General features: G+C 33.6%; 1 protein-coding gene across 1 annotated transcript in view; it reads left to right on the forward strand.

Moving 5' to 3' along the window:
• The window catches only part of LOC100371738 (voltage-gated inwardly rectifying potassium channel KCNH6-like), a 189221-nt gene that overhangs the window by 88878 nt on the left and 76306 nt on the right, over nt 1–24037 (forward strand). Inside the window, exons 3-6 of the mRNA XM_085501340.1 lie at nt 9010–9195; nt 12975–13472; nt 13946–14163; nt 14403–14444. Of these exons, the coding sequence (XP_085357466.1) occupies nt 9010–9195; nt 12975–13472; nt 13946–14163; nt 14403–14444 (944 nt within the window). The remainder of the gene's footprint in view (nt 1–9009; nt 9196–12974; nt 13473–13945; nt 14164–14402; nt 14445–24037) is intronic.

The following is a 24037-nucleotide window of genomic DNA, read 5'->3' on the forward strand; positions in this document are numbered from 1 at the left end:
GTCATTAAATGTATTCCCCCTGCATTTTTAATGTGCACCTGCTCGTTATCATCACTTCCACATTGGTTGCTATGTAAACATTTATGTTGTCCGGGACCCACATCAACTGTTAAGTTATAACATAATTGAAGTAGGTGCATGGTCTTTTACAACCTCTATCTTTTCATAAAAACATAAAAAACTAAATATTAGAAAGTCTAGCTACCCGGTATGTTATATTTGCCTAATTAGGGTTAGCTTAGGGAAGACGTCAAAAAATCGATGTCGGATAAAAAGCTTATTTGCTTTAGTTTGGGGGTGGGGGGTTTTTACCTCAAAAAGTTTCCATCCTACAAAAACAATTTTATTTTTTAATGAAGTCAAAAAAATCTTGGAGTATTTGTAGTTCATTTTTTTTTCCTATCCAATCATGGACAGAAATAACCGAAAAGGAAAAAAAAACACATCCAAGACGAGAAAATGGTTTGGTTCAAGTGTAAATATGTGCATCAAATGAGGTGCATTTGTAAAGTCTTTTTACACCCACCCGACAACCAACTGCTATGCCATACTGCTGTCTAATTATCAATTTGTATTTAATGGTGAATGTAGTCTGATGCGATGACCAATATTTATCAATTAAGTTTCAGTGGGGGGTGGGGGGTTTGAAAAAAAACTAAAGGAATTAAGTTTTTTATCCGACATCGATCTTTTGACGTCGTCTCTTAAAAGGACCAATATTTGGTTGAATCTGTCAATAAATGTACCTGTACCTGTCGATAATTAATACTATATGTGTATATCATGTCCAGATAGTGCTCTGGGTATTCATTACCTGATGATGGACTTAATAGTATCAGATGATAAAACAAGTACACTCTGGCTATAGTTGCAAGGCTTGCGGCAGTCCTATCTGGAAATATAGGCATTAGACATGACAGTGTCTGCAAAACTGAATAGCAGACTGCATGGAGGATCACACGTATAGAGGGCTTGCTCACATTTGTCTCCAATAAATAGAAAAGGAAAAATGGATACCTCATTTTAAGCAAATGAAATGAAGTCTGTGGGAAGGTACTATCAGTCCTTGCCGTTTGCATGTTATAAAAATCATAGGAGACAACAGTGCATTCAGAAAATGTTGCTTAATTGGCACAATGTATTCATATGCGTGTTAAATACATGGCAAATTATTTTGCGATACAAAATGGTTGTCTGTTGATCAATTTGTTTTATTTTTCATGTGAACCTATTTCTCAGAGACTCCTTGGACAATATTGTTCATAATACCAATTCCGTAGACAGAAAAGCTACTTATTAAAATGAACCTGACCAATTTTATTTTGTGTTATGAATTATCCTAAATGTCAAGGAAACTATATAGTCATCTTGCTATATGCATAATTGATATCATATTCATACCTATGAGCTTTTATCACGTCCCTTAGGCCTTACTCATTCCTTAAATCGATTTTTTTGTTTCATGAAATATACAAATTACTTCCCAAGCCTGCCCGCAGGCAGACACTATGTATGTATATCTAATACATGTGTGTCCAACAAGTTAAAGTACTTTTGTATGCATGGTATTGCTAGGCATGCTGTTATACAACTGCCGACTTGCTCTGGATTACTGATTACAAATTCCAACATTCATGGCTGTGATTTAATACAATTGATTGCTTCAATATTGTCAGTCTTTTCGTTACTCAATGAGTTTTCATGCTTTTGTTCTTTCCATTCACTCTGACGATGACGTCAATAACAGTCAGTCTCCCATTGATTGAATATCCAATCTGTGTGTATTCTGCAGGTTTCCAATTAAGTTGCAAATAGGTAATGTTTAAATAGAGTGGTTCTTCTTTGACTTTGATTCATTTTTCACAAATTTGACGGAACACTGAACCCTATGTAATTCTAATTCCCCACTTTGACTTTGATGGATCTTCTCTTTCCTGATCGTGTAAAACAAACACTGTTTTCTGCATGTCATTGAACCAAACTAGCAGCCAGTCTCTGAATCACATACATTATGAAAACAGAAAGCCAATCTTCATATTTAAATCATGCCTTTTGCTTTCCCTAAATTGTCCACGGAAATATAGTAGGCCAAAAATATTTTGTTTAACAGCAATGCTATTTTCTTTTCTTCTTGCTTGATATTTATTTTTCAAACCAATCCTTGTGTAATAAGACCTACACAGATCGAGCTAAAAATTGGCAATTAATTTTTACCACTTTGAGTAACTCATTCTGTGCATAGTAATGTCTTTCTGCAAAAAGACAGAGAAGATTCAATTCTTGTTTTAATAATTTAAGCTTTGTATTAAATTTGTCTGAAATTGTCGACCTTTAATATGGATGTAATGTTAGTTTTTCAAGAGACTAACTTTCATGTTTGATTTATAGCTAGAGGGTACATGGGGCAAGAGTTAGAATGACATACCTTTAATGATTTAGTATAGCAATCTTTGTAACTGAAACGAAAACTATTAAGTTTAACACTGAAACTGACCTTGCCTGCAGCAATTTCATATTAGCTTTCTTTCCATTGATTTTCTATTTTTAGAATAATGTTTTATTAAATGCTATTTTGTTGTTGTTGTTTTTTTTTTTAATTTTGAACCGGACAGATAATCTCTATTATTCAAAATTGGAATTTGTTTATCAGTAAAGCTTCATACAAATGTATATATTCAGCACAATCGTAAATTCCTAATAAATTCATAAAAATCATGTTCTTTGCGTTTGAATATTGTGGCATGGCATTACTAATTTATCTAAGGTAAGATTTCCGACCAACGCGGAGTATGTTATTACTATACATACTGTAAATCCATTAGATTGGAATATTTCAAGATTCTCACAAACTTGTTTAAAGAAATTGACATGTCAAATCATAAATAGATATTTATGTTTTGATTGATCACTGTGTAAATGTGATGTTTCAGGAATTGGTTTCAATTTCACTTTCTCAGAGCTGTTTACAAATATTTACAGTTTTACGAACGTTGCTGACACATTGTATCATATGACCCCAGTGAAATTTTCAATGCAGCAATATTTCATGATTTTCACCATTTCAAAATTTCAGGATAATTGTCACTTTTGAAATAACACAGTAATATAACATTATATTGTTCAGTTTGAAAAAAAAAAAACTTGTCAATTATCATTATTTTAGAAAGATCACACACACAAAAAAAAACTTATGTTGATTTTAATAGCTACCTTTAACATAAAAGGAGATATAACGGCATCTGATGTAACAGAATTACCCACAATGCAGCTTAATAGAAGGTCACATAGGAAGTGGGGCATAAGTGTCGAAATTGATTTCCTCCCAGTTCATGTAAGTGACGCTTTCATTCGATAAAATCTAAACACTAAATTTTATTAGTGTAAGAGTGCATTACATCAAAGCTATTTGATTAAATTTTACAACCTTGTGTAAATGAAGCTGTATGCAACAAGTTTCACAAAGATTCTTGATAGAATAATTGCAAGTGACCTTCATGGGTATGTAAGGTCATAAGCTGAGTTCAAACAAAATGAGAAACTCTGAATTAGTGAAACCATTCATCCATGTTGGAAAAACAGATGATTAGTAACTTTTTCTGTGAATGAATGAATGAACTTTATTGTTCCCGTGTAAAAAAAGAGTAGGTTACATAGGGTGTTTGCAACAATAAAGAGTTTTTGTTAACAAGACAATATTTTGAAAGTAACTTGAATGAATGTACTTAAAATTCACAAATAAATAAATATGTATAAAAATAAATACACAAATAAATTATTAAAGAAATCTAATCTCTAATTTTGGTCGCAGCTAAAATAAAGTTCGATATCTCTTGTTGAACTAATTTATCTTGATGTGAAAGTAAATATGTGAAACAAGAAATGGATGGGATGGGATCTGTTAATTACCTCTTTGTTCAAAACCAACACAGTCTTCGGTATATGAATGTTTAATTTTGTGTTAAGAGACAATATTACGAGTCTGTCTATTCATGGAGGTATGAATGTATACCTCCATGGTCTATTACATGTATATGCCTTTCAGAACATCAACTTGGAACCTGTGATAAAGCACATTAAATTGCGCTACAAGCGTTAAAGTTGTAATCATATTTGAAATGTTCTTATATTCAAATGTGCTATTAGATTTGACCAATCAAATATCATAATATTTCCTGCCAAAGTTTGATTGCATCATTATGCACATTTTATGTGTTTTTTATAATTCATTTGTCTAATTTTGAACCAAATGGTTATAGTTACCAACAGGTTATGATCAAATCTGATGAAAGAAAATGCATTTTTATTCTGTGAAATGTCACAAAAGTTGACTTTGGTATTCAAAAGTTTAATGATATGCAAATTACCTAATTAATATGCACATAGGGTATCTAGAACTATTTTGTGAATGGTGACAAAAGTTGACTTTGGTGTTCAAATGGTTAATGATATGCAAATTACCTAATTAATATGCACAGATGGTATATAGAACTATTTTGTGAATGGTGACAAAAGTTGACTTTGATGCTCAAATGGTTAAAGTTATGCAAATTACCTAATTAATATGCACAGATGGTATATAGAACTATTTTGTGAAAGGTGACAAAAGTTGACTTTGGTGGTCGTCAGAATTAAAACTGAAGTGTTGAATTCGTACCTCTTTCAGAATGCAGACATATTCAAGCTGTGTAAGTACACATGTACTTAGCTTAACTGCTGCCTGTATGAGTGTTGCTCTTCTGTCAGTCCGTTCTCTTTAAAGTGTTATCTTTCAAGTCATTCTAGTTTATGGAACCTATAACCAGCATAAATTGAGGAATTCTTTTGGGTAATTCCTTCTAATGGCTACAATACACATTAGCATGCACTGCCACCCGTGTGTTTTGCGCTTTATGAGTCGATCTGTAGATTCTAAGGGTAGGCATTAAACTTGCTTAAAACTGAGTCTTGTTATATATATATGTTATATATATATACGCTATATATAGATTGTCTAAATACTGTCTAATGGTGAATTAATACGTAATCACTAATGGAATTAAGCATAGCCATTAAAATGCGAAGATCAAAAGGACGTCGCTCTTCAAAAATGTATGAATTGTCTGTTATTGATGCATTATGTAAGCGTTAAAAAATGGATTCATCTTGATAGAATAGATAAAATATTATAAATGGCGTACATTTCGGAGAATTAAGGATTATGATGCCATAGAGAGCTATCTTTGAGTACACTTCAAAATAATCCACTTATCTCATCATCCTGTCAAAAAGCTTGTACAGTGCTGTGATTAATGTTGTGCTGTGTATGTGTGTCATTCTACTCATCAAAACTACTATCTTATTAGACCAGTTGGGCTTTCTATTTGATTGAACAAACTTAACAAAATATATTTTCTTTAAACCGTAATTATTAGCGTAGGAAAGACTTCTATAAACTCTCACCTTCCCAGGGGGGCAAGGTAATTCATTATATATAGCGGTAGTGTCAATGTTGCATGGTTGTTATAATTATAGAGGTATTATGCCTCCATGTTATAATGAAGACATTGTGTCACGCGTGTTTTATACATGCCAAACTCTGTAGGTGTACAGTCACTGCAATTGTCATGTATTGCTGTATCATCTTCATTCTGGGTATTGATTATTGTAGCAGATCATTTTATATAAAACAACAATTACTAAATCTGCTAGACTAATAACTACGTATTAAATGGTAGAGATATATATTTTGTTCTCTATAAGGATGTACCACATCGGATGTTTGTTCATAAATGTATTATTGGACAGTCATGCGTTCAAATGTTTATTAAGACAGGAATTTGTGCGACACATGCCAGTGTCATTAACCAATTTCATCTATCACTACATCACCAATTGATGGAATTGTAACTTTATTCAATCCATCCTGTCCACATACATTCCTCGTCATCAACTACCACTCAACCAACCTACTTTTATTTTATCACATGCAATTAAGTTTATAAATATTTGCATTTTTAAAAAGAAAAATATTACTGGTATGTATTATTTGCCACGGCCTGCTGAATTGGCCGCTCCTTATGAACAATCAATGGCGATGTGACTGTAACTGTCAACATGATTTAGGATGCCCAGACCGTAGAACAATTTTACGATAAGAGTATTTTACCACTCAATACTTTAATCTGTTTTGATGAGGAACTCAATACCATTGAGTTACACAGCATCCTGTGAACATATCCTGCATTGCTTAACACAATTTTTTTCCCCCATCACCAAAAATGTGGTTCCATGTTTCTCGCAAGTTTTGTATATTTTTGGACAATTTCTTTGTTGTTTTGGAACAAGTGCACGTAATTTGCTTCATGTCTTATCCAAACTTTTTGAGAAAAAATTAGTTGACAAAAGTTGACTTTGGCACTGAACTATTTTCTTTTAAGCCTAGCAACTTCGGTTCCGGTGTTGCTCATAATAATACAAAAAAATGCAATTTAGATTTGCAATTGCACATTTATTGCTATATGGTTTTCGTAATAGTTGGGGGAGGGGGCTAAAATAATATAACTATTATGTTTATAGCAAGGAAATCTGCTATGATTAATTTGTTTAAAAATCTGATTGCTTTTGAAATGGTGTTTTCTATAATAAATCTGTGTGTTATTGCTGTATGATCAAATTATCTTGTTATACCTGCAATATAATTGGAAGTCAAACCAAAAATAATGAGAATGATTAACTTTTTGCTGATTACCTTACACAATGTGTGGTCATGCTTTATTGCCTCAGGAAACTGTAAATTATGTATTATATCTTGTAAAAAAACCCTGTCTATTAACATGTGTTATACTACTAGCTGAAACAAATTATGTTAGACGGAAACATGTGAGTGCGCCCTCACAGACCATGTCTGCAGATTAATTTGGAGTATGTAATTTACATTGTAGAATATCTCTTCAGGTATTCTTGTGATTCTTACAAAATTTATTACATTAAATTAAATTAATTTTCATAATAACTAAAGACTTTTTTAATTTTGTTGTTGTTGCTGTTTTCAATTTTCAGGAACCAAAAAATATGTTAAAAGTATCACTTAGTCACGATATTAGCACTCAATTATATTTGCACTGATGTACTAAATTATAACCTGCAATAAAACGAAAAAATATAAAAATAATTGTCTATATTGCCAAGTCAATGTAATGAATCATCTGTTATTTACAGAATGTTTTACTACAATAGACCTGAATGTTTGGTCTATGCCACACTTTGCAGTGTATAGCCATGAAGCTAATTCTCTGGGTTCCAGATGGTCTTTGAAACATATACTTGAATATAACCTAACGATACTGCATATATTCTGCATTAACCTGCTTGTATTATTTTCATTCTCCCTGTTTGACAAATATCATATATCCGCCAATTGATTATGTAAATATTTGATGGGGTTCGTAAATTGATCTCTGTTCAGTGGAATTGTTTGTCTAGTTAGCTTGTCAAATACTGTTCAGTTCAGGTAGATTTCAACCAATGCAATTACCGGTAATCTTTTTTTTATTCATGATTAAATGCCTGGTGAAATGTTTTAAATATTTTGTAAAACTGATATTATATATGATAACTATACTCTGAATATTCTCTCAAGTTTTATGCATGTATTATTTAATTCTACATCAATTAATGTAATAAATGATTTGTATTCAAGGAATACGATTGGTTCATAAACATCATTTGACCTGTGTTGCCATCAGATCATCCACATCAAAAACCTTTTTTTTTTCTCTACGTCAAAAATGGTTTCAATCTTGTTTTTTGTTGAAATCTGTAGACTTTCTTTCGTCAGACTTGCATGTGATATGAAAGTGAAAATCAATGACTAAATTTTATGTGAAAAATCAAGTCAACTGGATTTCTGATATTTAAATTCTCCCAACATCAATATGCAAATGATACACAAACTTTGAAAAGTGGGTTGCCAATAGGAACATGAACAGATGCCAAACTCGCTACCTCAGGTTTTAAAATAAACTTTGCGTAGAAAACATTACAAATCAATAAAAAAATTAACTAACTATATTATCAGATGATTTCCCACAATTCCATGGATTGACAGTTTCTCATTTAATTAACAATTATATCAATTTTACCTTGTGAAATAACCTAATATAAATGCAAACATATTGAAAATCAACTTTTAACATAGATGATTATGGTAAAAATAGTTATAAGGCAATGTATTCTGTAGCTCCAGGTTTGATCAAACTTGTTGAATATATTTCAAATATATGATAGATCTTGTATAATTACATCAGTCTGATTTATCACATCCGAAGAGAAAAACTATTATTACAAATCAAAACTATGCTATAAAGATTTGTTTAATAAGGAACCTGTTTGTATCGTGATTGATTATTTGTTTCCTCTAGTGGCCATACTTTTCTAAGCATTTGTTTCCCTTGCATTCTAAAAAGTGCTTCTTGGTAGAAGGTAGACAATTGCATTTGCTGTAAAATCACAAGTGGTTGGAATTATGAGTAACAAGTGTGCCGTGTTTTTCTTTTTAATGCTGTAATTATAGTAGTTATCCAATGTGTGAGTGCCCTGTGAAACTGTTAAAACATCTTTGTTTCTAGACATTTTATGGTTTCCATGGAAACCTCATGTTGTGAGTAGAAATGGACTGAAGAGGGCTACTCTTGGGACTGATAAAAACCTTTGTAAGGGAAAAAGGATTTTAGTTACCAAAAAATAAAATTGTGTTAATAGCTTCTCTAGATATGGATGACTTAAAAGGGGGTTGAAAGGTCGTCTAATAAATCATAGTAGAGTAATTAGAAATAGATAATGACAAACAGTAGGCCTGGTGTGACCTCGGCTGTGACCTCTGCTGCCTGGATCACAATTTTGTACATTCGCTCCTCAAAAAAAAATAAACATTATTGAACAAATGTTTTGATATGCTTTTAAAAGTGGTAGAGAGAGAAAAATAAAATCTTTTGAGTTGTTATAATTTATTTTGTTATATTTAATTTACAGGGTCTACATTTTTATGCAGTGTGTTAATAGCTCCTGTGCGAAATGAAAATGACGAAGTTGTTATGTATATACTTAATTACGAAGATGTTACAGATGCACCGGTACGCGAGGAAACAAATAGTTCCACGACAACAGGGTCAGCAGTTGCGGCTACGCCATCAGGATATAAATGGAAACGATCACGAAGTAAGCGACATTGATTATTCTAGATTTGTATCTTATAATATTAATGTTGAGAAATTGCATATCTGGAAATATTACGTAAATTAGATGGAAGTATAGGAGATTACATTCCTGCCAATATTAAGTACGTTTCATGGAATAAAATTTAATCTTCACCATCACTCCACTCATCATCTACATATTTGGCAATTTGCAGATGGAGATGAGAATCTGTTAATAGTTTTATATCCATCATGAAGTACACAATGCTGTATTGAAATATAAGATGGAATTGAATTGACCATGGAGTTGTCTTTAATAAAACTTGATAAAGTTGCTTGTATGAAATAGGCATGTTTGTAGGTGGTATTACTGGAACACTTTTTGAGCTTTTGATTTCTCGGCAAATAGAAATGTTTTGGCCGATGGGTTCTGGAATTTAGAATTTTTGTTAGAATTGGTGAAATATAGTTTCGTAGATGTTCTTGTTCTAAATTTGCAAAGTTTCAAACTAAACCTCATTACTTTGCTTTAGTAAGTACCAAAAGTTACAAATGTGTTATCCCGATTTCTCAGTTTCAGATTATACATATTTATGTTGTATCTTTCTTTGGTGAATCACTATGAGTAGTGTGGAAATCTTACTAAATTAGCCAGTTTTTGTAGATTGCAATTACAGCATCAAGACTGGGTGCAGAAAATATAAGTAGCCTTCTGAGATAAGATGGGCAGTGAAACAGCTTTATTTTCAAGATATGGGCTGTAACAGATTCATTGATCACTCACTGCAGCCAATTGCAAACATCTACTGTATACTAGGTTCTTTCATGGCAGCCAATCACAACACATCTATTATTTCAGTTTTTTTTTCAGTGACAGCCAATCACAATATGCCTATTATATCAGGTTCTTTTATGGCAGCCAATCACAGTATGCCTATTATATCTGTTTTTTTTTCATGGCTACCTATCACACTTTCTGATTATATCAGTTTTTTTTCACAGCAGCTAATCCCAATATGCCTATTATATCAGGTTTTTTCATGACAGCCAATCACAACATGCTTATTGTATCAGGTTCTTTCATGGCAGCCAATCACAATATGCCTATTATATCAGGTTCTTTTATGACAGCCAATCACAACATGCCTATTATATCAGGTTTTTTCAAGGCAGCCAATCACAACACATCTACTATTATACCAGATTCTTTCAAGGCAGCCAACCACAGCACATCTATAATACTAGATTCTTTCAAGGCAGCCAAGTGACTTTTTTTTGTACAGCATTTCTATTTCAATACTGATGCAGTACAAATACACAAACTAAGATAGTCATAAAAAAAGCTACTAACAGTAAATATAGTATCCTTGCTTTGTTTGTAATGCATGGATTCTGACAAGTTATATGACTTTCCGCGTGTCACAACAGTAGTGTATTCTTCTCCTGTACTCTATAAAAGAATGAATATTCCTCCATGAAAAGAATTCTCTTATTTTATATTTTAATTACCAGGAAATCGTTTATTCGGCAAAGGTAAGACGACCGTTAGCTAAGCGCACTACGCGTTGCAAATAATAACAAAGCATGCATCATGGATTTAAATAACACTTATTGTTTCGTTTTTTCCTTTTTTTCCAACAACTTTCTAATCCTGCTTATCACGCAGGTTTATTTTATTCAGGCATGTTTGATTTTGTTCTCATTGTTAGAAAATTTACTTTTAAAAATCATACATTCTTACCACTGAGCACTGTATACACACTGATACACTCACATAAATCTATAATCACATTTCAGTGTAAATTCTCTATTGGATTTCAATCATTGCATTTTTTTTTTTGTTTCTAATGACTTTCAAATTCCATATAAAATCCATCTATGTTTTGTATTTTTAATTACTTCTTACGCTGTCTGTGTTCATAATCAAAATGTCTGCGAATGATGGTTTGGTACTACATGACACACTCAAGGGTAAATCTGTAATATTTTCTAGAGTAAGGGGAGTTTGAATACCTTTTTTTAGACATGGTCATTTGGATTTATAACTAGCCTAGTTGTCAGGATTCTTATTCTTAACATTGTTTTTTATAATCTTCTAAAAGATCATATATAAAGTTGTAAATCAAAATCTTATTTTTAATCAGTAAATACTGGTACTGTTTCAACTCCTAGAATGTAGGTATCCCACCTTAAATTGAAATGCATGTAATCCTCTATAATACATGTACTGGACATACCGGTAAAAAACAAAATCCATGATCATTACTTGCATTCAATGCGATCACTCTTTAAGTTTTGTTTTTAGGCAAAAAAAATATTTTTTTTTTTGTGAGAACATGTGTGGCAGTTCTAAAGCTCAATGTTCATGACTTTTCTATATTCTAAAAAAAATATTGTTAAAAAAAAGTGAACAAACATGAAAAAAGGACACTTCTCATTTTGCGACCAGACAAACATCCTTTTTTTAAAAGCCTTACATGAAATACTTGATTATGTGGATTTGAACGAATAATGACAAATTATATAAAACATACAATAATCAATAATTTCCCAGCATGTCTGCAACGTGGCATTTGTTTTTACATCTCATTTGATTGTTTGTTTGAATTTTATTTGCTTTGTAGTGAGACCAGATTTAGGTATAACTATTCTAACGCACATTTACTTCAATTCTGGATTACTGCGCTTCAGAGTAAATCGGAGTACTGTGAATCCAAAGACTCCCCAGATATCTCCCACCATTTACACATATTCCAAGCTTTAAATATATCCCATAATAGTCACATGACACCAATTAAGCCATAGGAATGATCATGGACTGCTTTCAGTAGAGTAAGTAGGGTACGGTACATATATGAGATATCTTGAATCAACATTTAATATGTAGGAGTATCTTGCTCACTAATGCCTGCCAATTTTTACTGTAACTTTTTAATTCAAACATTGTTTGATTGTTATAATTGCTAAATTATTAGTGTAGAATTCTAAAAAAATTTTACTTCGGTATATAATATTTACACTACCCAAACTGAAACAGAAAGGTTTTATCAATACCTGCCTATAGAGGGCAATATCACTCTTAATATTATTTATTGTAAAAAACTTTATTTTAGCTGGAATTAATTTTTTCTGACAAGAGTGTTTTGTATGGAATTTATTTTCACTGATTTTTAACAAGTTGAATGTAAAATATAGAAAAAAAGGTACATGTATATTCACTGGATTTTATTTTCACTGAATCATTCCTTCAGCGAAAATAGCAAAAATTAATTCCAAGCGAAAATAAAATATTTTACAATAAACTATTATTACATGTGTGCATTGTGTAAGGTAAAATAGAATTTACAATTATTACTATAATATTTTTGTTGATTATCGGGAAACATATAAACAACATAGTTAGGCCATTCATCAAATAAACTGAACACAAAATGGATTCTTGTGTAATCAAGAATTGCCAGTATACATGATTAAAAACTCATTGTATGATACTTCCTCTTCAAAAGTTTTGCTTGACCTCCTTCTCATGCATATGGCTTGAATGATTAGCATAGTGTTGTTTACCCTACTAATGTACTCATCACTACTCACTCCTAAACACAAATAGTGATTTATTGAGAAACATTTTATGTTTTATCTGCAATACAAATAAACTTTTATCTCTACTTCGTCTCTACAACGGGAAATGGAACTGCTGCTCTTTAGTGTTGACTGCATGTAGTACTTTTCACACTTGTGTGATGCATGTGTGCCTTACAAATTTGTTTGTTTTCTCCACTAATTGTCTATTATCTTTTCTAGATAACCACCGAACTTTTCGACTCCGGCTTCCATCACTTTACAGACAACACAAAGGGCTTCAAAACAAGGACGAGGAGAATCCCCTGCCGCCGAATGACCCAGATTCGTCCCTCCCTTTGCTTAACCTTTTGCCCCAATCTAAAGACATTCTGTTAAATACGCCGCCAGCGGGTAGGAAGAATGAGGGTGGTGCAGAGAATTACGACGAGAAATCATTTACATTAATGGACACTATTAATGAACAGAATATTGATATTTTACGTGATAGGACTACATGTACCTCAGACAGTAAACGTAGATCGTTAGATAATTCACAGCTTGAAAGCTGTAGCACAAAATTTGAAAAAGAAAAAGCTGAGCTGGGTAGGTCTCCATCAAACTTAAGTTCTTCCTGGTCAAGAGATAGTATACGCAGCAACAGGAGTTTCAGAAAAACCTCATCATTAGAAAGAGTTGATACAGATCGTGATCGACATAAAACATGTTCAAAAGGTAACAGTTTTCTGTTTCTTGATGCCTAATATGAGACCAGTATATGTACATTTGTACTAATGTGTTGGGGGTAATCTGGTATCAATGCAGATAATCTGGATCCGGGAAATTTGGTACATGTGTCAAGGTAATCTGTATTGATGCCGATAATCTGGATCCGGGAAATTTGGTACAAGTGTGGGGTAATCTAGTTTCTATAAAGATAATCTGGATCCAGTTGATTTGATACATGTGTCTGGTAGTCCGGTTTCCATACAGACAATCTTCATCCAGGTGATTTGTTACATGTGTCAGATCGTTCTTTGTTTGTCAGATCGGTCTCAAAATGGCCGACTGGTGGCCATTTTTTTTAGTGTAAAGTACAGAATTACCACCTGCATTACCTGCAATCATTTCTCATCTATATTATCAAGAAAAACAAAATAATTGTTTTAACACGTCAGCAGTATTCATACTAACATGGACTTGTTTGTTTCAAGTTTCAGGTAACCACCTCAAATCAAACCTATCAAATGCGATCTCTGACTCTGATCTGATGAAATATCGACTCAACAAAGTATCAACCAGCCTCTGCGACCTTGCTCACCATTCTGCGCAATCTAGGAAAGATCCACTAGCATCGTCAACGGTTTCATCCAATAAGTTCTTTCAGCCTGTAAAAGACGCTACTCATAACGTTGGAGAGAAAGTGGCGCAGGTAAAACCAACAATTCCTGATATTTTAATCTTATATTTTTATTACTAAAAAAAATCCCTTTCTGCTCTGTACCATATCCTCTTTAATGTGCTCCTTGTAATCAGCATGCTAGTCTGCCTTATTCCCAATCTTTCCTGTTTTTCCAGTTCCAGTTTATTCTTCTTGCTCTACTCTTGCTGTGTTCTTTTTGGTGGTGCATTAATGTCTTCCCCACTTCTTTTCTTACTCTTATCAAAAAGAAAAAATCTAAAAGAACAGTACCACTAAGTAGTGCTTCTAAGGTAGGTTGTCTCGCCATATTCCCTAACTCAAGTGTGTGAATATTTATTCATCATTTTCTTTTCAATACTCACATTAAATGCTTGTGCCCTCACAGTTGTTATGATATAAAAACAAAAGAACAACTATATTGGACTTATGGTGGTGTCCTTTATACTTATTTTATTTATTTAGAGTTTATCGTGATCTGAGTGATGCATATTATTATGGAATATATTTAATATCCTAAGATCTGTTCAGTATATATTTTACTACTAACATCAATCCCAGATGCATCCTCAACTCTATTTACTGCCACTTTTATAAAACCAGCTGCTTATGTAATGTAGTGTGCACGTTTGCTGATCAATGTATAAAACTTAGACATTAACTCCCTATGTGTGATTAGTTTTAGCACCCTGCATATGCATTTACCCGGTTGTTCTGTTGCTTTCAAAAACATTTTTCAATCCACTTTATAATATATATGTAGCTTGCATTGATTGTCCGTCTGGTATGTATGCATTGAATGGAATTTTGTCATCGATTTTAGTTGTTTTCATGATGATTTGATATAATATATAGTATGGGTGTGGCTAGCTCAGTCTCTATGATTGGCCACACAAGTATAAACTTACTGTTTTATCCTCAACAAATGAAATATTAGTAGTAGTATTGATATTGATTATCAGTTTGTCTTCTTTTGTAAAGCATAACATAGTAAAATACAGATGTGAATAAGACCCTGGTTGTATCCTAGTTGACAGGGTGGTGTTTAAGTCTATCCTTGGGGGCGGAGCTACGTCACGGACGTTCTACGTTGCTAAGATGCGCACCACTGTACCACGTATTTCTATGGGCTTTGTGCGCGCTGCTGTGGAATGCTGGTGGAGCCAGTGAAAACTCGAGAAAACAACGCAAACTCAACTTTGAAGTAATCCTGAACAACCAAATTCATATATGTTACATACGTAGGGCTAATCTTGTTACACTGTTCAGGGGACTCTCAATAACCATTGCAAAGTACTGTTTTCTGCAAGTTTTGGTCTTTGTTTTCACCGCGAGGGTTGCCAGGCGATAGAAATTGCCCGGATGTCCGCCCTCAAGGATAAAAGTCATAGTATGATGAGTATAGCGCCCTCAGTGTTCTAGAATTATACCACAACCAGTGAAAACAATGTTCGAAACCTCACAACAACTGTGCTTTGGGAAAATTTTTGAGATTCTTCTGAACAGTGTAACAAGATTACCTTTATATGTACAATGTATATAAATTTGGTTCTGGTTTATCTCAAAGTTAAGTTTGTGCTGTTTAACTTTAGCTGTTTTCACTTTGACCGCATAGCCTAGAGAAATACCGGTACATGTGATGTGTGTCTCAACAACATAGAATGCTCTCTGATGTAGCTCCGCCCCCGAGAATATTAAATCATGAGTATGTGTCATATGTAATGGGATCTGGGATTGCAGTGGTGTTTGTGTCAGCTCTACGGAATACTTTGATTACTCACGTCTGTAATCATATACATTGGATGCAGTGGATTCCCCGTCAAATCTGTCAAGGTCGTGCAATAAAGTTCTGGATTATCCGCAATCAATCATCCAGCGTCAAATTTCTGATAACCTCCCTGCCTTGACTTGTTCAGTTTGTCACTTGAAAGAATGCTTTTCTACGTACATCTGCGCAGTGACGAGGGACGCTGCAAATCAATACATTTATGACAAGATTGTTGATTTGTGCATTTGGAAGGTTGTAATTATGTCGCGTTAGCATTTTGTAATGTGACTTATAATGCCAATATTCTGTAAAATCAATTTTTTTATCTCTAGATTTATGACATTTTTTGTCAATTTTGCATCATCTATTTGAAACTAATAATAATAATGCATATTAAAAGCCATAAATATAACTGAAAACAGTCAAAGCCTAGATTCGTACGTATAATTTTAGTATTATCATATTATAGGATTATGATTATTTCACAGTGCTCAACGCAAGTCTGGAGCTTTTGCCTAGTAATCAGTCAAAACTCTTCCCTGATTGGCTTGTTCACAAGGTGCCTGGGCTGGTTAACCAATCATAAGCTGCCTTGTATATCTTTTGTAATTTACTCAGTATGTGTTTATGAAAATAGTAGAGCTGTACCTATGTTCAAAATAAGCCATATTTTAATGAACCATTATACATTAAAATATAGTATTTGGTTAAATGTGCTTTTATTAAAGAAAATACGTAGCCCGCATTAGTTATCATTTCAAACACTGTGAGGAGTCCATGCTGGGTTTTCTCCACCTCAGAAAATGCTGATATGTTGCTCATTAACCATATAAATCTATTGCAATGTCTTAAAGAATGAAGTGGTTGAACTCTCCTCACTGTGCCAAATGTCAGTTAATATACATTGTAGCATGCGGAGGAAAATGTAACTGTCTTCTATTGTTTTAAAAAAATTAGCATATTCAGTTACTAGTATTCGCAGTCACCAGTCACATCTTAGCAGACGGTAGTGGAGAATAAACCAATAAAACAGTTCTCGGATATCCACGCCAATTTTTGCTCTGACCAATTACCGGTAGAATTTAAAGAATATTTAACAATAACAGTTGTCTAAATGTTCATTATATTAAAAATAAACATCTGTGTACTTCTTCTTAATAATCATAAATTATTTATTGGTTTGCATACTATAGTGTAAGTGATATAAAAAAAACTATTGATATATTTTAGCATTCAATAAAACTAAGTTCAAAGTTCGAAGTTAGTTGCATTATGATTGAGAGGTTCAGGGAATATTAAGATTTTTTGGCTTGCTCGTAAGGAAACGGAAGGGAAAGTCATAGTAGTGGCAAGATATCTGTTGTTCATTGTTGTCATCGTAAATTTTTCTTTTGGGCTAAATAACTCCAAAAATATTCATTGTAAAAGTTTTCAATGAAGTGTGCCCATTATCTTTTTGTTCATAACTCCAGTTTTTAACATTTTCAATGAATTTAATAATAAATATCTACAAGAACTGTTTACTTGTTTTACCATATTAGAGGGATAGTTCTGGTATTATTTGGGCTAAACCATTCAGCAAAATAGGGAGGGATGTGCAGTCATGATTTCAAGCATTTACCTGCTCCAATCAAGGTTATTAGACAATTTTGTTGAAGTTTATGATAGACAACTAACAATAGTGTTGACTTTGTGAAGAATAAGATCATTCAACTTAAATTAATAGAGTGAATCAATTTTTAACACTTTTGTTTCTGTTCTGCTGTACGTAATACACACTATAAATTACACTTTCTTTTGAATTATTTCAAATTACACTTTCTTTTGAATTCCTTCAAATTGAATAATTTCCATATTTTTTATGACCTGCCCACACTTGCATGCATAGGGCAAGATATGTTTAGTTTAACTGTGTTTTATTAGGTTTCTTTTCTTACTTGATCTACCAATAAGCAAGTTAAAATAGAAATGTTGTATTTTATGTGGATGCTATGGATGTATTTAATTGTTAGGGACACACCCATAATAATGTATTTGACTTAAATGAATGAACATACCATAAATCAGTAAATGAAAGTGTTTTCTGAGTCAGAGTGAGGGTCATGTAGTTGACAGATAAAACCATTGCTTGTGGTATACTTTTAGAAGTTTGTGGAGAAAGTTTGGTTAAAAATTATTGAACTCAGACGTGTATTACTGTAACAGCATTTTCAACAACAGGATATGCATCGCAGTCGGTTCTCACTTTTCTGTTTATTATACACTGTCTAATTGTGTAGATTACAGCTACAACAAATGAAGTGTTATTACTACTGTAGAACTGTGTGTGATACATGCATTCGATTCTCCTCCATTCTCGGCCAAGCCACTCTAAGTATGTATTTGCTAGGTTTACACAGCAACGTTTCTTACCAATTACTACTACCGGTACTGCATACATCATTCGAACACCAATGATGCATGTTAGCAAGCAAATTTGCTAGTCAGAAAATGTGCTTTCTAGTGTACAGCATTGGTGAATAGTAGTAACAGGAGATAATTCCATGTATGTTTATACGGTTGTGGGCAAACATGGTTCAGAGTGCGGCCCAGCAGATCTGGAACTGCAACGTTAATCGGGAGTTCTTGTTTAATAGGCAGTTGGGAACAGCTCAGTCTTATCTGTGTTCAACTATAGGGATTAAATGAAGCCAAACTCATGTTTATATAGTCATTTTTGCTGGCTTGATCCTTCTTGTGCTCTTGTTGGGCTCTGATAAAATACCTTTGTGTAAATTAGGTAATACATGTGCACATATGTTGTTTAATGTAAACTTTTATCAGATTGCAATGTGGATTCTGTTAATATATGCTACCGTTACACAGTAAATTTATTTGGTGGTCAAATTACAGTGTTTTTACATTGTATAGTCATAAGTTTGTTGATGCTTGTGTTGTCCACTGAAACAATGAGTGCTATTATTTAAAATTTAGTGAGTTTCAGTATACTGTAAATATAATGAATATATTACATGTACTATAAATTTAAAAATGACATTAATTGCAATTCCATGTTTTTGGCACATTTGGTATTCAAGAGATAGTGCACCTGTCTGTTAACCTTTCCGCAACCAGGCTTTCCCACTCAAATTTTTCTGCACTTCTATCTTATATTCTTCAATATTTCTGAAAATGAACCCTAATTTAGTCAATTTCAGTTTTTACTAAAAAATTTGGTTTTTTTTTTTTGTCTCAATCTTCTGAAAGAAAGTGCAGATTATAAACAGAACTATTTTGTGAATTTGTGATGAAAAAGGGAGGGAACTGGTGGTGAAAATGTTAAAATGTCCATGAATGTGTGTATGTTAGTGTGACAAAAGAGAACACCATCCGTCATAGACTACATTTTTTACATTTCAAATTGTCAACATTTGAATATTACATTGCAATGTATGGAATTCATTCTTTAAATATTTGTGATTATTCCACTTAGATATAAAAATTCACTTCAATTTAGAGAATTTTTACTTCCATTGTGAATTTTCAACTTTGCTAAGCGCAAGTGAGGACAACATTCAGGCAGCTTGATGAAAAGCATTCAGCAGTAACACTGTGATATGTTTTTTTATCTGTCCTGTTTTACATCACACTGTGGTGATACACTAGTTATGTATTTGATAAAGATCTACATACATAAAATCTACATCAAATCTAGTTGAACATCATTTCTCATCATATATCACCACTGAATGGAGGTATATCACTATCTGGGGTGATATTTAAATAATAACACATGTGAGGGTAATATCACGATTTGTTGCCTGCCCAAGGGATGGTGGTCATGACCATAATATAGATGATGCCAGACCCGAAGGCGAGGGCATCATCAATATTATGGTCATGACCAACAGCCCAAGGGCAGACAACAAATCATGATATTGCCCGAATAACCATGTGTTATTTATTTTATCACATCGAACAGACGTTCACCACGACAATCACAGCTACCATAGGTCACTCACACCCGCTCTCCCACAAAATAACAACACTTATATTTGAAGTATGCAATATTTTATTTTATCTATTATAACAAGTTTCACATTACTCAATAACATACATACATTATTTGCTAAAAAATACACTCAGTAAATGTTATTTTCAGCCACAGATACTCTTTTTAGTAACCATGTTTCAGTAGAGTGAATCACTCAAATTATCGAGAATAACATTTTTGAAATGAATTGAGAAATTCTCAAACGCAAGTTATTTGATCACTCTACAGATAAAAATGTCAGAGTGCCGTGGAAGTGACTGAAATTACTTTCTCACGAACGTACCACACCTATTCACAAGCCAACACAGCTTTAGAGTGTTTTCGGTTAGTATCGGCGTGGAACGCATAGAAATGCTGACAGCGTAGAACGCGCTGCAGCGACCCCGGCTGCGATGTTTCAGTGGCGGCTTTGCCGTACATTTTTGCTTCATATAAAAAATACCATAACCATCAAAACAGAGTATCTTACTTAATATTCATTCTGGCACGTTCACTGTCTATTTCGGATGGCTAAAGTTTCTTCAAAATCTTGAAAGCAACCCCGAAAACAACAGCGGCCGGGACAGCACCAGTGCAGCGAACGACAATTGGTTATGCGCAGTATTGTTGCGCAGTAGTTTCAGTGACGTCATCCATGTGATATACCCATGTAATATCCACTTGGCGGGCAATATACCATGTAATATCCATTTTTATTCAATGTCATGTGACTGAGTCTCAACCAATCACAGCATGCGTAACAAAAGTGAGATGTGATAACACCTTATAGGCCAATATATTACCACTTCATGGGATATATCACTACTTCAGGGTATATATCACTACTTCAGGGTATATATCACCACTGTAGGGGATATATCACCACTGTAGGGGATATTCACCAGTGCAGGAGATGTATCAATACTTCAGGGTATATATCACCACTTCAGGGTATATATCACTACTTCAGGGGATATATCACCACTGTAGGGGATATATCACCACTGTAGGGGATATTCACCAGTGCAGGAGATGTATCAATACTTCAGGGTATATATCACCACTTCAGGGTATATATCACTACTTCAGGGGATATATCACCACTGTAGGGGATATATCACCACTGTAGGGGATATTCACCAGTGCAGGAGATGTATCAATACTTCAGGGTATATATCACTACTTCAGGGGATATATCACCACTGTAGGGGATATATCACCACTGTAGGGGATATTCACCAGTGCAGGAGATGTATCAATACTTCAGGGTATATATCACCACTGTAGGGGATATATCACCACTGTAGGGGATATTCACCAGTGCAGGAGATGTATCAATACTTCAGGGTATATATCACCACTTCAGGGTATATATCACTACTTCAGGGGATATATCACCACTGTAGGGGATATATCACCACTGTAGGGGATATTCACCAGTGCAGGAGATGTATCAATACTTCAGGGTATATATCACTACTTCAGGGTATATATCACTACTTCAGGGGATATATCACCACACTAGGGGATATTCACCAGTGCAGGAGATGTATCACTACTTCAGGGTATATATCACTACTTCAAGGAATATATCACCACTTCAGGGGATATATCACCACACTAGGGGATATTCACCACTGCAGGAGATGTATCACTACTTCAGGGTATATATCACTACTTCAGGGTATATATCACTACTTCAGGGGATATATCACCACACTAGGGGATATTCACCACTGCAGGAGATGTATCAATACTTCAGGGTAAATATCACTACTTCAGGGGATATATCACCACTGTAGGGGATATATCACCACACTAGGGGATATTCACCAGTGCAGGAGATGTATCACTACTTCAGGGTATATATCACTACTTCAAGGGATATATCACCACTTCAGGGGATATATCACTACACTAGGGGATATTCACCACTGCAGGAGATGTATCAATACTTCAGGGTAAATATCACTACTTCAGGGTATATATCACCACTTCAGGGGATATATCACCACTTCAGGGGATATATCACCACACTAGGGGATATTCACCACTGCAGGAGATGTATCACTACTTCAGGGTATATATCACTACTTCAGGGTATATATCACTACTTCAGGGGATATATCACCACACTAGGGGATATTCACCAGTGCAGGAGATGTATCACTACTTCAGGGTATATATCACTACTTCAAGGAATATATCACCACTTCAGGGGATATATCACCACACTAGGGGATATTCACCACTGCAGGAGATGTATCAATACTTCAAGGGATATATCACCACTTCAGGGGATATATAACCACTTTGGGGGATATATAACCACTTCAAGAGATATATCACCACACTAGGGGATATTCACCACTTCAGGAGATGTATCACTACTTCAGGGGATATATCACCACTTCAGGGGATATATCACCACTTCAGGGGATATATCACCACACTAGGGGATATTCACCACTACAGGAGATATATCAATACTTCAGGGTATATATCACTACTTCAAGGGATATATCACCACTTCAGGGGATATATAACCACTTTGGGGGATATATAACCACTTCAAGAGATATATCACCACTTCAGGAAATATATAACCACTTTGGGAGATATATAACCACTTCATACAATATATATGATGATATATCACCATGTAAATAATATCATTTTGTACAAATTGAATTGAAAAGTGGTTTCTTTGCCAAATGATGTTTCTACTAGCTTTTAAAAATTCATCACCATCATTATCACCGTTCCCTGCTCATCGTAATATCATTAGTTTCCATAGCGATGGAGTATCAACCACTATCAGTCTGTAATTTTCAGTTTCCAAATCATCTTAAAAATCAATTTCTTAAGTAGCATCACGAAACTTAATATTTCACATCAAGGGATAGACACTGTCTCTTCTTGTACAATTGGAATTGATTAATTGAATTGTGGTGTCATTATTAATGGCTGTAGCATGTGTAGGAAAAGTAAAAAAAAAATTAAAACACTGCTTCACTGGTTTCCCATGATTTTAAAATCTTCTTCATTGTAATAGACATGAATTTGAATGGAAATATAGTTATTTCTCCACCATAAAATGTGAATGTTGTTTCAAAATTGAAACAGAATTCAGAGAAAATTACAGAAACCTTGTGAATATTTGCACCTAACGTTTTGGTGAAAAAAATCTGGCTTCAAAATTAAAATAAAATTCAGAGAAAATTACAGAAATCTTGTGAATATTTGTACTGAAGTTTTGATGAAGAAAACCTGGCTTTGAAAACGACCAGCTAACTGTAGTTCTCGATCCAGCCAAAACTTATGCACTAATCTTTGTGGCAAAGTTACAGTAACTGACATTGAATTGATTAAATCTGTAATATTTTTTTTATCCATGATATTTTATACTGTAATCCAAATCGAGTTATGATTTAGCAGAAACTAAAAATGTTGTGTTGAAAAATTGAAATCATTAATATGCATGTGCAGTGATTGTACATTTCAAAACAACCAGTAAACTGTGTGTATTTGAGAATTTTATTGTTTTGTTCAATGAATATTCAGATGTGAGCTACAAGAACAGTATTTTCAGTTTATAATAAATCATCATCTAATTTATTCACCAACATACAGTATCAAACAACAATATTAAAAATATTAAAAATTACATGTTCTTGTTCATATTGCATCTTTGACTTTTGGCAAATTACAAAATTATTTTGTAGTCTGACCTTCTCCACATGAAATGTGGACATAAATTAACCTTTTTTGATCAAAAACTAAAAGCAGTATCTCAAACTGTTCATATGGTCCAAAATGATGATGAAATTTAGTGAAAATTTCACAAAATGTGTTAATATTTACACTGAATTGGGCGGGAAAAATGTCTGGCACTCAAAGGGTTCATAGATATAGATAATGTGAAATACGTTGTTTGTTTCCACGTAATTTGAACATGTGCGTAAGAATAAGATGACAAACTGGTATCGGTACCGTAAAATCTGTATTAGAAGCCATGTACATCCCTAATAGAAATCGCACCCATTCTTTTTGAACAATTTGGAGCCCAAAATTTCTCATATGTGTAGATGCTCTAATAGAAGCCC

Source organism: Saccoglossus kowalevskii, chromosome 7, assembly GCF_978046115.1.
Source record: "Saccoglossus kowalevskii chromosome 7, keSacKowa6.1, whole genome shotgun sequence".
Classification (NCBI taxonomy): Eukaryota; Metazoa; Hemichordata; class Enteropneusta; family Harrimaniidae; genus Saccoglossus; species Saccoglossus kowalevskii.